Here is a 12,901-nt window from a genome sequence, read left to right on the forward strand (position 1 = left end):
AGCATTTCACAATCACTATCATCATTTTGGTCAGGTGGTCACTAGTATGTTCCTATGGCCATGCTGTAATTATTCAAGCAAGGAATTTCTATCTGTAGAAGTTCTGTGGTACTTAAGATTTTTACTCTATTTGACTCTGTTTTCTTTTATGTATAGTGCCACTTCCCCACCAGTGTGACCAACCCTACCATTCCTATATATTTTGCACCCTGGTATTATTGTGTCCCATTGATTATCACAGTTCCACCAAATTTCTGTGATGCCTGTTATCAATATCTTCATTTAATATGAGGCATTCAAGTTCATCCATCTTAGTATTTAAACATCTAGCATTTGTAAACAAGCACTTATAAAATTTGTCAATATTTAGTTATTTGCCTCCGTGCAATGAAATTGAATGGGTCTCTTTTTGTTTGACTTTCTCTTCAGTTCCTACCTGTACTTTACTAACTTCTATCCTCTCCTTTTTAGTAGGCTATAGAGCAGGGGTCGGCAACCTTCAGTACGCAGCCATCAGGGTAATCCACTGGCGGGCGGCGAGACATTTTGTTTACGTTGACAGTTCGCAGGCACGCCCCCCCCCCCCCCGCAGCTCCCAGTGGCCATGGTTCGCCATTCCCGGCCAACTGGAGCTGCGGGGAACAGCCTAAATTTGGCGTCCGGGTTCTGTCCTCCTACGTTTCCCTTCTTCATTGGTACCTACATGTACCACGACCACTGGCTCTGTCCCAGCACTGCACATAAGTCTATCCAAATGTCTTGAGAGGTCCCCAGTCTTCCCACCAAGCAGGCAATTTACCATGCCGTTCTCCTGGTCATCACCCAACTAGATAGTATAGATATTTCTAATAATCAAATCCCCCATTACTGTTACTGGGGTTTAGTATGATCTTTAAAGTGTTGTGCCTGTTTGTCATATGTCAACAAGACAGAGGAGAGTGGAGAGGTATACTACATGGGGAGTAATTAAGTCCCCAAATCAAAACTATCCTGGAATCAATTTTAAGTAAATATTGAACTCACTGGTAGTTAAACACCCAGAACAATGGCAAGATATAATCCTAAAAGGCTGTATTATCCCTTCTGTTTCATGCGTGTGAAATTCATTGCTTGTATTTGGAGACATGAATGCACATTGCAGGGAGAACAGAGCAGCTAGAGTTTCAAAACACATTTATGTTGTAGCTGGTTATGTTTGTGCCAGGGATAAGACAAAGCAGGGTTTTTCTCTGCCATAATTTATATCCTAAAATGTCCATGATCAGTGAGTAATAGTAGAACCACTTGGCTCTAATTCCTATTATTCTGTACTCCAGCTGGTGGGGATGTCTTTTAACGTGTCATTATGAGCAGGGAGTTAGTGAGTGGGAGGCATCTGAGGATGCTGTGGCCTGGTCTGTTTCAGTTGCATTGTAGGTCCTGCTTATTATTGTCTGAGGTGAAGGATGTCTGGGTAATGACTCTGCCTCTTGGTTTATGTGACAAGAACATCAGCAGTCACGGAGGGAGCAGACTGGTGTAGAAGAGAAGGGACAGATGTGGTCTGGGATGTCCAGAGTCAAATTTATATTGAGACCACAGAAAGAACCTGCGTTTATCAAACAGAGGAGAAGAGCCCAGCAGGTAAGAAATGGCATCGTTTTACCCTTCTGTCTCAGCTCCCATGGTTATCTCATTGTTTTGCCAACGGCGGCAAATTTATCACACTATTTGGTGGTTTTCTTAAAGCTCCAGCTCGGGGGAGCTTGAAAACTGGAAGCCTAAAGGGTCAAAAGCCAATAAAAAGAAGCGCAGATGTATTATTTTTTTAAATCTCGTGGTTTCTAAGCCAAGCACATGACTTTGGGGGCCTCTTGGGTTGGCAATACTTTGAGCAGCTCACCAAATGTAACTGTAACTCCCGTTCGTTGATCCCCAGCTTGATTCGAACATCACTGAATTCTCTTTTAAGCAATGTAAACCCTTTTGTCTCCCCAGGCCCTCCATATATGCAAGTCACCATTGAGGATGTGCAGGTTCAGTCTGGGGAGCTTGCCAAATTTCATGCGGTTATTGAAGGAAATCCCCAGCCTACTATTGCATGGTATAAGGTAGGCAGAAGATATTTCCCATAGCGGATGAGTGACACAGAAAGGAATGGGGTGAGGAGAAATTAACAATAACGGAGAAGTTAGAAAACAGTTGGCCATAAGGGACTTTTTTCTCAGCCATAATAGGCTCAAATAGCCTCCTGTATTTATCGTTGGGCCGAGAATGGATGGTCTTATTTGCAGGCAAAGAAGTGATGAACCTTCAAGGTTAAAACTTCTGATTGTTAAGTCCATTAAGGAATAATACAAATATAGGAATGTAGGAATTGCCAGACTGGGTCAAACCAGTGCTCCATCTCATCTAGTACAGCTGCTTCAGAGGAAGGTGCAAGACACAGTGGGACTGGACAATTACGGAATAACCTGGCCATAGGGGAGGCTTCTTCCTAGTGCCTGTCAGTGAGAAGTGGGCTTGTAAATGTCATTGACATTAACTGAGAATGAACCAGCAGTACAAAAACGGGAAACATCTTCCCGTTGTCATGGAGATACAGCTGACATTGCTGGACTATGGCTGACAGGCTTCCAGAAGACTTTCACGCAACAGCAGATCTTTACTGTGTTAATGATAATAATTTACACATCTATTGCACCCTTCATCTGGGGATCTCAAGAACTTTGCAGTTCTTAATTAAGGCTCACAACACCCCTGTGAATCAGGTAAAAAGAATCCCCATTTTACAAATGGGAAAAGAGACACAGGGAGATTAAGAAGTTTGCCCAAGGGAACAAAGGAAGCCAGTGTCAGAATAAGAAATAGAACCTAGGAGTCTTGATTCCTAACTCTCTACTCTAACCACTAAACCCCTGCTTATCCAGACTTCTTTGGTCTTGAAATTGAGCTGGAAATCTCACACAAAAAGCCTGTATTATGAGACTTCCATTACTACTTGGTAATGAATGGAAAATACTGAGAGCTCCACTTCTTTGTGGTATTTCTGCTTTTGGTCTTGGCTAAAACTGAGAAGTTGGGAATTTTAAAATTTTCAGATTCAGATTTTTAGGCAAAGGTTTGAGTTCATTCTTATTTTATCTGCACTGGGTTTACTCCATCCAAGTTGCTATTGAAAACAGAGCATCAGTACCAGGGCATAGAAAATTTTCTCTGGAATATAAGCAACTTCTATATTCTAAGTCAGTGGTCCCCAACCTTTTTTGTCTGGCAGGCTCCAGACGACGAGCCACGGAGGACCGTGGCAGCAGACGAGCATCCGCCGAAATGCCGCCAAGAAGCGGCAATGTCAATAGGCATCGCCGCTGAAATGCCGCCGAGAAGCAGCGTCATCCAGAGGTGTCGCCGCCGAAATGCCGCCGAAAATTGGCGGCATTTCGGTGGCGACGCCTCTGGATGACGCTGCTTCTCGGCGGCATTTCGGCGGATGCTCGTGCGCCGGCCAGTACGCGGGCGCACTTAGACGCCCCAGTGGGCGCCATGGCGCCCTCGGGCACCGCGTTGGGGACCCCTGTTCTAAGTGCACATAGATCTCCATTTTAGCTACTGTTGTTCTACCTAAATCAGTGATACTCAGACTAAGGCTTGCCAGCCGCAAGAGGTTCTTTAATGTGTCTCCTGCAGCTCTTTGCAGCACATGATATTAAAACACTGTGTGGTTTAATTATAACCAGTCTAAGCTATTGACCAATCAGGATGCTTTTACTATGTTATTAACCGATTAATTTATCAACTTGCTCTAAATTATTAACTTATTTGCTGTGAGAATAAAATATACATATATAAAGAGAGAGAGAGTAAATGAAACAATGAATTCACACTAGTATGGCTCTTTTGAGTAATACTGATCGCTAATTTGGCTCCTGAACCACTGAGGTCTGAGTATCACTGAGCTAAATCATTGCAGTGTACCAGAACCTATTTCACTCTGGCAATTTAATACTGAAGTAGTGTCTCATTCTTCCAGGATAATTCCTTGTTGACCGACAGCAACAAGATCCATCAAGTGAAAGAAGGCACAACATACTCTTTGATCCTGGACAAAGCTGCCCCAGAAGATGGTGGCGTCTACACCTGCATTGCCAAAAATGCAGGAGGGGAGGTCTTGTGCAAAGCAGAGCTTGTTGTACATGAGGGTAACTTCATTTCTTAGGTTTGATGTATTGGCTCCCCATCAGGAGCGCTGCCAGCTTTTCTGCCGCCCTAGGTGGCGGAAGGTCCTGCCCCGAAATGCCGCCCCCCCCACAGAGGCGGCGGAAGGTCCCGCCACTGAAATACCGCCGCGGTCGCCGCCCCCCAAATTGTAGCGCCCTAGGCGACTGCCTAGGACGCCTAATGGGTTGCACCAGCCCTGCTCCCCATGGCCATATAGCCACATCCACAATTGTGGGGCACTGACTTGTGTCTGATGCTTAGGCTTCTGGGGGCATATTCCAGGGTTATTAGCACCTTGCTAGCTGGAGCCGCTCTAGGGCTTGGTTTGTCGTGTATTGTCTAGATATGCTATTTACACCAGCTGAGAATCCAGGCCCCTGTGTTTATGGTGTCAAACACCTTCAATAGCCTAATTCTAAAGAGAAGCTTAGAAAATGGATCATATTATTTCCCGCAGAACATTGTCAGCATGATCGTTTTGCATGTTGTGCCATGGCCGTGTTGTGTGAACACGACTACTAACTTTTTCTTTGGTTACCAAAGCTAAGAAAGACCAAGTGACAAAGAAACAGAGCACCCGAAGAAAACTCCATTCCTTCTATGAGGTGAAGCAGGAGATAGGAAGGTAAGTGTGATTTTTCACTTTTAAAATGTCCTTGCAGGAGAATGTATAAATGCCTGTCTGATCTCTTTTAAGATGTAGAGAACTATTGATCTAAAGTCGGCATGCTCCACAAACTCTAAGGAAGGGAGCTTCTATCCCTGCTCTCTGGCCAGAGCATGGAACCAGGACTACTGCACTACTGAAGAAGTTGTATCCCTCACTTGACCAGGAGGAGGGTCTCCAAGACATGGCCGTTTGAGGGCATATGCAGTAAAAAGGGAGTACACATTCTGTTGCAGTGGAAGTGTACCAGATTAGGAGCAGCCTGGGTATCTCACTCCCCATGGAGTCCCGGTGGAAAGGGGAGCGGGGACAGCTTTTCTTCAAGGGACAAGGGGGAAATGGGGTAGCCAGTTCATGAAGCAGTATTAATCCCAGTCTTGTGACAGGGAAGGTGTTTCCCTTCCACTCACAGGAAAATTCATATAATGCAGCTAATGGGAGAAACAAAGCAGAACACACGATGGTGTAAGGGGCTATGTAACCTGAGTCTGGAGTGACCACCTAACTTCTGAGAGGAGGCATGAGTGAATTGTGCAGGCCTTCCCAAACACGTGCCAAAACATTCTGCTCATCACCCCAGGCTATCACCTATTTTGTTATTCACATCTTGTTTTATTCATTCCTATTTTTAGTTAAGCATCCAGGCTGCAATCAGGTTTGGCACAAGTGGGCAGAGCTCTCGTTGACTTTCTTCTCTTGCTGAGCCCACTTATGCCAGGACTTAATTTGTCCCACCTTTTCTTTTTGCCCACTTTGCAATACAGTAGTTAGAATGGTAAAAACATGGCTGAAATCCTAATCCCAATGATGTCAATGACAAAACTCCCATTGACTTCAGTGGAGTCAGGATTTCACTCCATGCCTTTGGTATTGTGGGATCTCAGTGGCTTCCACAAGTGCAGTATAAGTTCACTGGTCTGCATTTTTCCTTCACTTCTATGCATGCAACTGCATTGGATTTCATTTGAATACCATTGACTTCAGTGGGTTTATACCCAAGTAACTGAGGGCAGAACTGTGCCCAGTTTTGTAAAGTTTTGACATGTCTAAAGCATGGGAGTTGATGGGATTGTCATCCCTGCTCCATGTGTGCAGGGTGTTCCCTGCGATTTTTTAATAAAGGGTGGAAGGGACGATAAAACAATCTCAGTGTGTACCCCAAAGTTGGGTGAAGTATTACCATGTAGAGAAAACAGCGTTGATAGGCCAAATTCTGTCTTTGGTCACACCCGTGCAATTCCACTGACTTGCTTTGACACTTGTGCAACCCTGTTGAGTTCAGTGGGGCTGTACAGGTATAATGGAGGGGAGAATTTTGCCCCAAATACGTTATTTTGGCATTATCTTGGTGTGACAGATCCATGAATGTGTACCTACAGACACCATGTCTGTCCACCAAGAGTGAACCTGGGGCCTTCAGCACACGCCCTTAACACTGGAGCTGAAGGTGTAACTGTTAACTGGCAGTGAATAGCAGGCTGTTCAGTTTTGGGGGGCCAGTCAGCAGAGGGAGACATGATCTCGCACACAATAAAGTCAGATCGTTATATTAGACTGCGTTTAAGGTGAATGTGGCTTTGAGAGAGGATTGCATGGGGGTAGACAATGAACGCAAGCGTCGTGAATCTGACATGCAGGAGGATGCAGGGCAAAACCTCAATGTGGTATATTTTTTGATTCTGTACAGGGGCTCTTTCAGCTTTGTGAAACGGGTTGTGCACAAAGGGAACAGAGTATCCTGTGCTGCCAAGTTCATACCTCTGCGAAGCAAAACGAGAACCCAGTCCTATCAAGAGAGGGACATCCTAGCCACGCTCTCCCATGATAAAATCGCCCAGCTGCTGGATGAATTTGAAACAAGGAAAACCTTGGTTCTGATTTTGGAGTTGTATCCTTTTCTTCCCTTTTTTTCCCTCAGATAATGCAGGGAAGTGCCAGTTAAGGGAAACCCATGTCAATATAAATATAACCATTTATATTTTTCACCTGAGATAAAAGGACACATTTGCACAACATAAACATATTAAAGATTGTAAGCTGCTCAGATACAATGGGAATGGGGGCCAAATAAGTACAAAGGATGGGTGGATTCACAATAGAAAAAGCTGTTTTAGAAAAATACCTCTTGCACCAATTGATTATATAGCACCAAACACTTTACTGAAATATATGAAAGATGAGGTCCTTGCCCCAATGGGATTATAGTCTGGATGGACAATGTGCAAGCACAGAGGAAAGATGCTGAGGAGCAACCAACCAACATGACTAATGGGAGAATTTTAGCACAAAGCAGCTTGTTAATTCCATGGATTTCATTTAATTTTTAAGGAGCAAAGATTTTCAGCAGTTGCGTTTACCATTTCCCATAAGAGGACTGCCCTAGCTCCTTCTGGATTGAAGGTTTTTTATAACAGACCTTCAGAAAATTCCTGGCAAAGAGAGAGGATTTAACATCACCCATGCTGCCCTCTGGGATCTGTTCTTTTTTATTATCAAAGATTGTATTTGTTGCAGAATGCTAGTAAATTATAAATAATAAACCAATGGTCTTTGTTTTCCTTAATGTCCTTGCTAGGTGCTCCAGTGAGGAGCTCTTGGACCGTTTATTCAGGAAGAGTGTTGTTACTGAAGCAGAGGTACCAATTTCTTGTCATTTTAAAATTTCAAAGTACGGTAGGTGCACTCCAAAATTCATTCTGGTTCGACAGAATATGGCCGTTTTATTTATACTACCCATCTTAAGTCTAGAGACTATCTCAGAAACATGTGATATCCGTCAAGCCAGAATGAATTGTTTAAGTGCCCACCCTGAAACTTTCATTCCCAGTGATAGCTTCTCAACGGAATAAAGTGAGAAGCCAAGGGCTTTTGATAATAAGCATGTGCTCAGCCAAATTTTATATTTCTTTGTTAGACCCAAGAACGTATTGTCTCCGTAACTCTACCACTTTCCCACACCACAACTTCTATCATGTAGCTTCCATGTGTTTTGACTTGTGTAATAATTTCATGTTCACTAGGGATTGTATTTTTCTTCATCTCCTTGCACTCCCCAAGCCAAGAACTGAGATGGTATCCTCTGAGTTTTTACAGTCCATTCTAGCTCAAAATATAAGAGCCATGTAGTCTGTCTCTTTCTGGAACACAAGTCTCCTACATTCCTACTTTTATTTTTCTCAGGTCTCGGAGGAATCATCAGATAAAACTGTAGAGGCAAGGCTAAATTACCTTCTAACTGGGCCTAGATATTAAATCCCCATCCATCGTGAAATTTTACTCATATTAGGATCTGTGCCTGGTCTAAAAAATGGCTTTCTAACACTATTTAAAAATGTGTTTGCCTGGTCTACACAGACCAAACAAACTGTGTTAGACAAGGGCCTGAGACGTAATGTTGAAATCTGGATTGGAATTTCCCCCAAAGTTTGGGGGTATTCATATCCCCTGTTAAGTGCATCTCTGTTTTTAAAGCTCAGGCTTCCGAACATCTGGAAAACTCTGGTGTGTGGAAGGGCCCATTTAGGGTATGTCTGCACAGCCCATGTCAGCAAGTCCCCAAGCCTTGATCAAGAAACTTGTAAGCCTGGGAAATGGGGATGGGCTTCAGAGCCCAAGATCCAGCAGGAGCTGCAACTACAACGCTCTGTCTACACAGCTATTTTTAGAGAGCTAGTATGAGCCCTGGTAGCCCAAGTCTGTCGACCTGTGCTGGGAGGCTTGTTGCCACGGGCTGTGTAGACATACCCGTAGCTGCTGTGTCTGAATTCCACGTTCTAATGTTTGGTTCCCCGTCTGTTTCACATAAAATAGTCTCACTTTAAAAGTTTATTCCTTTCTGTAGAAGTGTTACCCTTAGAGTTGCCTGGAAATTTTTTCACTAAATATATCCGTTTCTCAGATCTAGAATGGAATTTCACTGGTGGGGATAGGTCCATATCCAGGTCCCACTCCAGAATAGCCAGTAGACGAGAGGTTAGGACACTGATCTGGAACGTGGAAGACTGAGGTTCATGTACTCCCTCTGAGTAACATAATCACTGGGCTATTGGCTATTCTGGGGCGGCTGGAGCTTTCTCTCATATGGGTTGTGGGGGGTGGGTGTGAAAAATTTCAAAAGGTCTCATTTTTAATCTGCACTGGAAGGAAAACAACTTTTGAAACCTGAAAACTTTTCACAAAATGGAATTGTTTTCCAGTCAGCCTTAACGATCAGTTCAAGCTGTATTCCCCATATTACTTATAGGGAATATTTCTGGAATTGGTAATCCCACTGAAATGTGAATTAACTTTTTAAGTAGACCCACTGTACTATTCAAATGAAAATGTTTTGTAACTGATTTTGATTTTTAAGGTCAAATTATACATCAAGCAACTTTTGGAAGGACTCAGCTATCTCCATAACAATAACGTACTTCACTTGGATATTAAGGTAACCCACAAAGGAAAATCCACCTTATCTTAGCCATTATAGCTTGTAGGACAGGAGACTGATGTGCTTTATTCAGACTATATATTAAAGATTTACTTATATCTAAAAATAATGCCCTTTTGCAAATAAACTTTCTCCATGTGTTCTGATTCATTAGCCTCCAAATATCCTGATGGTTTATCCTGAAAGAGAAGACATTAAGATCTGTGACTTTGGGTTCGCTCAAAAGATAAATCCATCTGTGCCTCAGTACAGCAAATACGGGTCTCCAGAGTTTGTCTCCCCAGAAATTATCTCTCAGTCACCAGTGTCAAAAGCATCTGATATTTGGTAAACTGTCACTTTAAAAAAAAGTTATAGCACCTAAAAACATAACTTTGGGGCTTCGGGATGAATTGATTGATACATTGGGAACATTTACTGTAGAGGGTTAAACACACTCTATTGGAAACATGTATGTATTTGAATTTTGCTGTACACTTTTGCTCTGGAAGGGCCTTATCTTGTGAGTTGCTAAGCATCCTCAGTTCTGCTGAAGTCATGGTGGTGTAGTGAATGTCTGATATGTAGAAATCCACAGTGTTGATCATATACAAAATATTTCCAATGCAACATCTGGGTAATTGCTTGAAGAGGTAAAGAAATTGGGCTTGTAATCTATTTATGCAGTGTAAAGAAGTGTTGTTTTTAAAAAAAAAAGGATGGTAGGGGAATTTCCACCAGTGCTTTACTGCAGAACTGGTACAATGATAGGGACAACGTAGAGTTAAAAATGAAAGTTGAGCAATTTAGAGGGTAAGGGGACTTGAGCCAGAATGTTAAGAACTCTGTTTTTTCTCTGTTTTTGATAAAATGTATTAAACGCTAATGGCAAACTATAAAACAAAATCTGTGTTTAAGAGATATCCGGTAGGTAGTCCAGCAAAGCCAGAATTGACATTCCTGATACGTTTACAGTAAAAAAATAATAAATAAAAATTAACACATTTCTTCTTTATACGTAATAAAGAAAAAAAATGCACACACACCTGATTTTTAAAAAATCCTTCCTAAGTCACCTTTAAATAAATAGTGCAAAAATTGTTTCCTGTGCTGTTTAAAAGAAAAATCAGGACTGATGCAAAGGAACAGTTAGTATTTGCCTTTAAAAAGCTAATCCTTATAGGGCAGGTAAAGAGGCTCTTATTGTACAGTTATTTGGATTATTGTCACTTGAAACCAGGGAAGCTATATGGTGAGGTGGGGGAGAAGCAAGAATATCTGTCTGATATAAGTATGTTTCTTTTCTTCTCAGGGCTGCTGGAGTCATCAGCTATTTAAGGTAAACAATCTGCTTTAAGGGTCCTATTTAGCTTTCCTTAATCCTGACTCAGGTAAAACTTCCAATGACTTTAGTGGGAGTTTTGAGTGAGTAAAGAGTGAGGTGGTGGTGATTGTTATTTAGTAATTTATTTAATGTGTATGTTACCAACAGCATGCTAAGCACTTTCAGTTCTAAAGATGATGTCCCTGTTCCAAAGAGCTGACAGCTTCTATGAATATTATAGTCAGTAACCGTCAGTTCATAGCTTTGGGTTAAGTATTTCACAATGACCCATACAATCTTATGGATACATATTTTGGCCTTCCCTAATGTAAAGGTATGTGTCCACGTTTACATAGCTAAGTTGCAAGGGCGGTTTTGAAAATCAAACCCTCAATTTTTCTGTTCTTCAAATGCCTTATCTGTAAAATGGAGATAAATAATTTTGCAAAGTGCTTTGCAAACCTTGGCTGGAAGATGTTATAAAAGGGCAAATATTATTATTACTTGTGCTGTGCGTCTCTCATTTTGAATCTGCCTCCTATTTTAAAACCTTTGTCATGCATTTATGCTTTTGGAGGGTTGAGCAGCAATCAAATACTAACAAATCATGTCTCCTTTTATTTTATAATGTTAATACAATAAGCTTAACCTGCAAGTCTCCATTTGCTGGGGAAAATGACAGAGCAACCCTTTTAAATATCCAGAATGGGACAGTTTCATGGACTATCCCTGACTTTGTTCACCTAAGTGAAGAAGCGAAGGATTTTATCAGACAGATATTACAGCTCTCTCCTGAGTGAGTACATTTCTATTGTTTTCCAAAAATATTGTACCAGATGTTTGTGGGATGAGCTGCCAATCTCAGCCAGTCAGACCTACATTCACTGTGAGAAGTACAAAATTTGGACAAGTTGGTATGGTCAGTTAGTGTATCAGCCTTTCACCTCTGAAGGCAGCTGGGTTCAAATCCATATTTATATAGTCACCAGAAAACTACCCTGAAGAGTTTATAATCGAAAGATAAGAATGTGTATAGCGAGTGAGCAAAGTGTCTTGATGTTATGACTCCTAGACAGGTGGGTGTTCAGAAATGATTTGAAAGAGAAGCCGGTTACAATGGTGACGAGGGCACTATAAGAACCTAAATAGAACAGCATCCCATGTTAATTAGGTTGTTCTAGAATGCAGCTAAATAATAATAATGTTCCAAGCATGGGAGAAGGCAAGAAACTGGGAGCTTCATTTTCTGCTCTGCATGGCTGGTGCCTCCACGGTTTAGGCTGATCCCAAACAGGGCCTGTCAGAGGAGGGACCAGGAGGGCCATTTGACCTGGGCCTCAAGCTCAAAGGAGGCCTCAGATTTAGACACTTGTTACTTTTTTGGCATTTGATAAGTTTTGCAACTTGTTTTTATGCAAAATGTGACACACACTCTCCGCTTAGAGCTGCAAATTTCAGCAAATGAGAGATGTGATTTGGGTAAAAGATATACATTTTTTTGCACAGAAAAAGGCTAGAAAAGCATTTGTTAAATAAAAAAAAACCATTCAAATTATGTCTCACTCTTTTTTTGGTGCCGTATTTTGTTTTCATGTGTCGTCATTTTTTATTTTTATTATGGTGAGGGGCCTCAAAATCTGGAAGTGGCCCAGGCCTCTCTGGACCTCTGAGAGGGCCTGATCCCAAATAGCTACCCATCTGGAAGACTAAGCCAAACCCACTGTTAAAGGCGCCCTCTGTGACCTGTAATGCAGCCTTCCTTATTAGAAACAAGTCAGTCATTTCTGTTTTGGCAAAGACTGCACTGCAGAGACTTGAGTCAGGTGCAGTGTAGACCCATGAAGCGTGGTCTTCCCCTGTGGTATCATGAAGGAAGGCACTGCAGGCCCTGCAGAATGGTATGGTAACTTCCATAGTCCCTGACTTGAGGGACCTGCGGGAAGTATGAGCATTGGGAAACATACTATAGGTTGAAAGAGAAGACGTGTTTTACTGTTTAGGAGAAAAAATTGGCTTAAAAGGGATCATTCTGGTTGGCTTTACTGCCCCATAACAGAACCTGACTGGTAAAGGGCAATCTGTAGAACCCTGCTGGTACTGTTTAAAGTGACTTCCAGCTCAGATGTCTTAAGGCCCTAGCTAGAGAGCGATCTGGGTGGCACTTGATCTGCAAGGAAGCTACATCCCTTTGGGTTTGTCATGCTGATGATGACAGTTGAAATGTGTCTCTCTTCTATCATCAGAGCCAGGCCTAGTGCTTTGCAATGTCTCTCACACGACTGGTTCTTGGTAAGTTTGTTTG

At 42.2% G+C, this 12,901-nt stretch overlaps 1 protein-coding gene across 1 annotated transcript in view; it reads left to right on the top strand.

Annotated features, from left to right (window-relative positions):
* The window catches only part of OBSCN (obscurin, cytoskeletal calmodulin and titin-interacting RhoGEF), a 304,900-nt gene that overhangs the window by 266,069 nt on the left and 25,930 nt on the right, over window positions 1–12,901 (top strand). Inside the window, 11 exon segments of the mRNA XM_029911618.1 lie at window positions 1,487–1,623; window positions 1,978–2,090; window positions 4,010–4,195; window positions 4,746–4,822; window positions 6,552–6,752; window positions 7,440–7,500; window positions 9,216–9,293; window positions 9,451–9,623; window positions 10,588–10,614; window positions 11,243–11,395; window positions 12,843–12,888. Of these exon segments, the coding sequence (XP_029767478.1) occupies window positions 1,487–1,623; window positions 1,978–2,090; window positions 4,010–4,195; window positions 4,746–4,822; window positions 6,552–6,752; window positions 7,440–7,500; window positions 9,216–9,293; window positions 9,451–9,623; window positions 10,588–10,614; window positions 11,243–11,395; window positions 12,843–12,888 (1,252 nt within the window).

This window comes from Terrapene carolina, unplaced genomic scaffold (genome assembly GCF_002925995.2).
Source record: "Terrapene carolina triunguis isolate 2854851 unplaced genomic scaffold, T_m_triunguis-2.0 Scaffold111, whole genome shotgun sequence".
NCBI classification, from domain to species: Eukaryota; Metazoa; Chordata; order Testudines; family Emydidae; genus Terrapene; species Terrapene triunguis.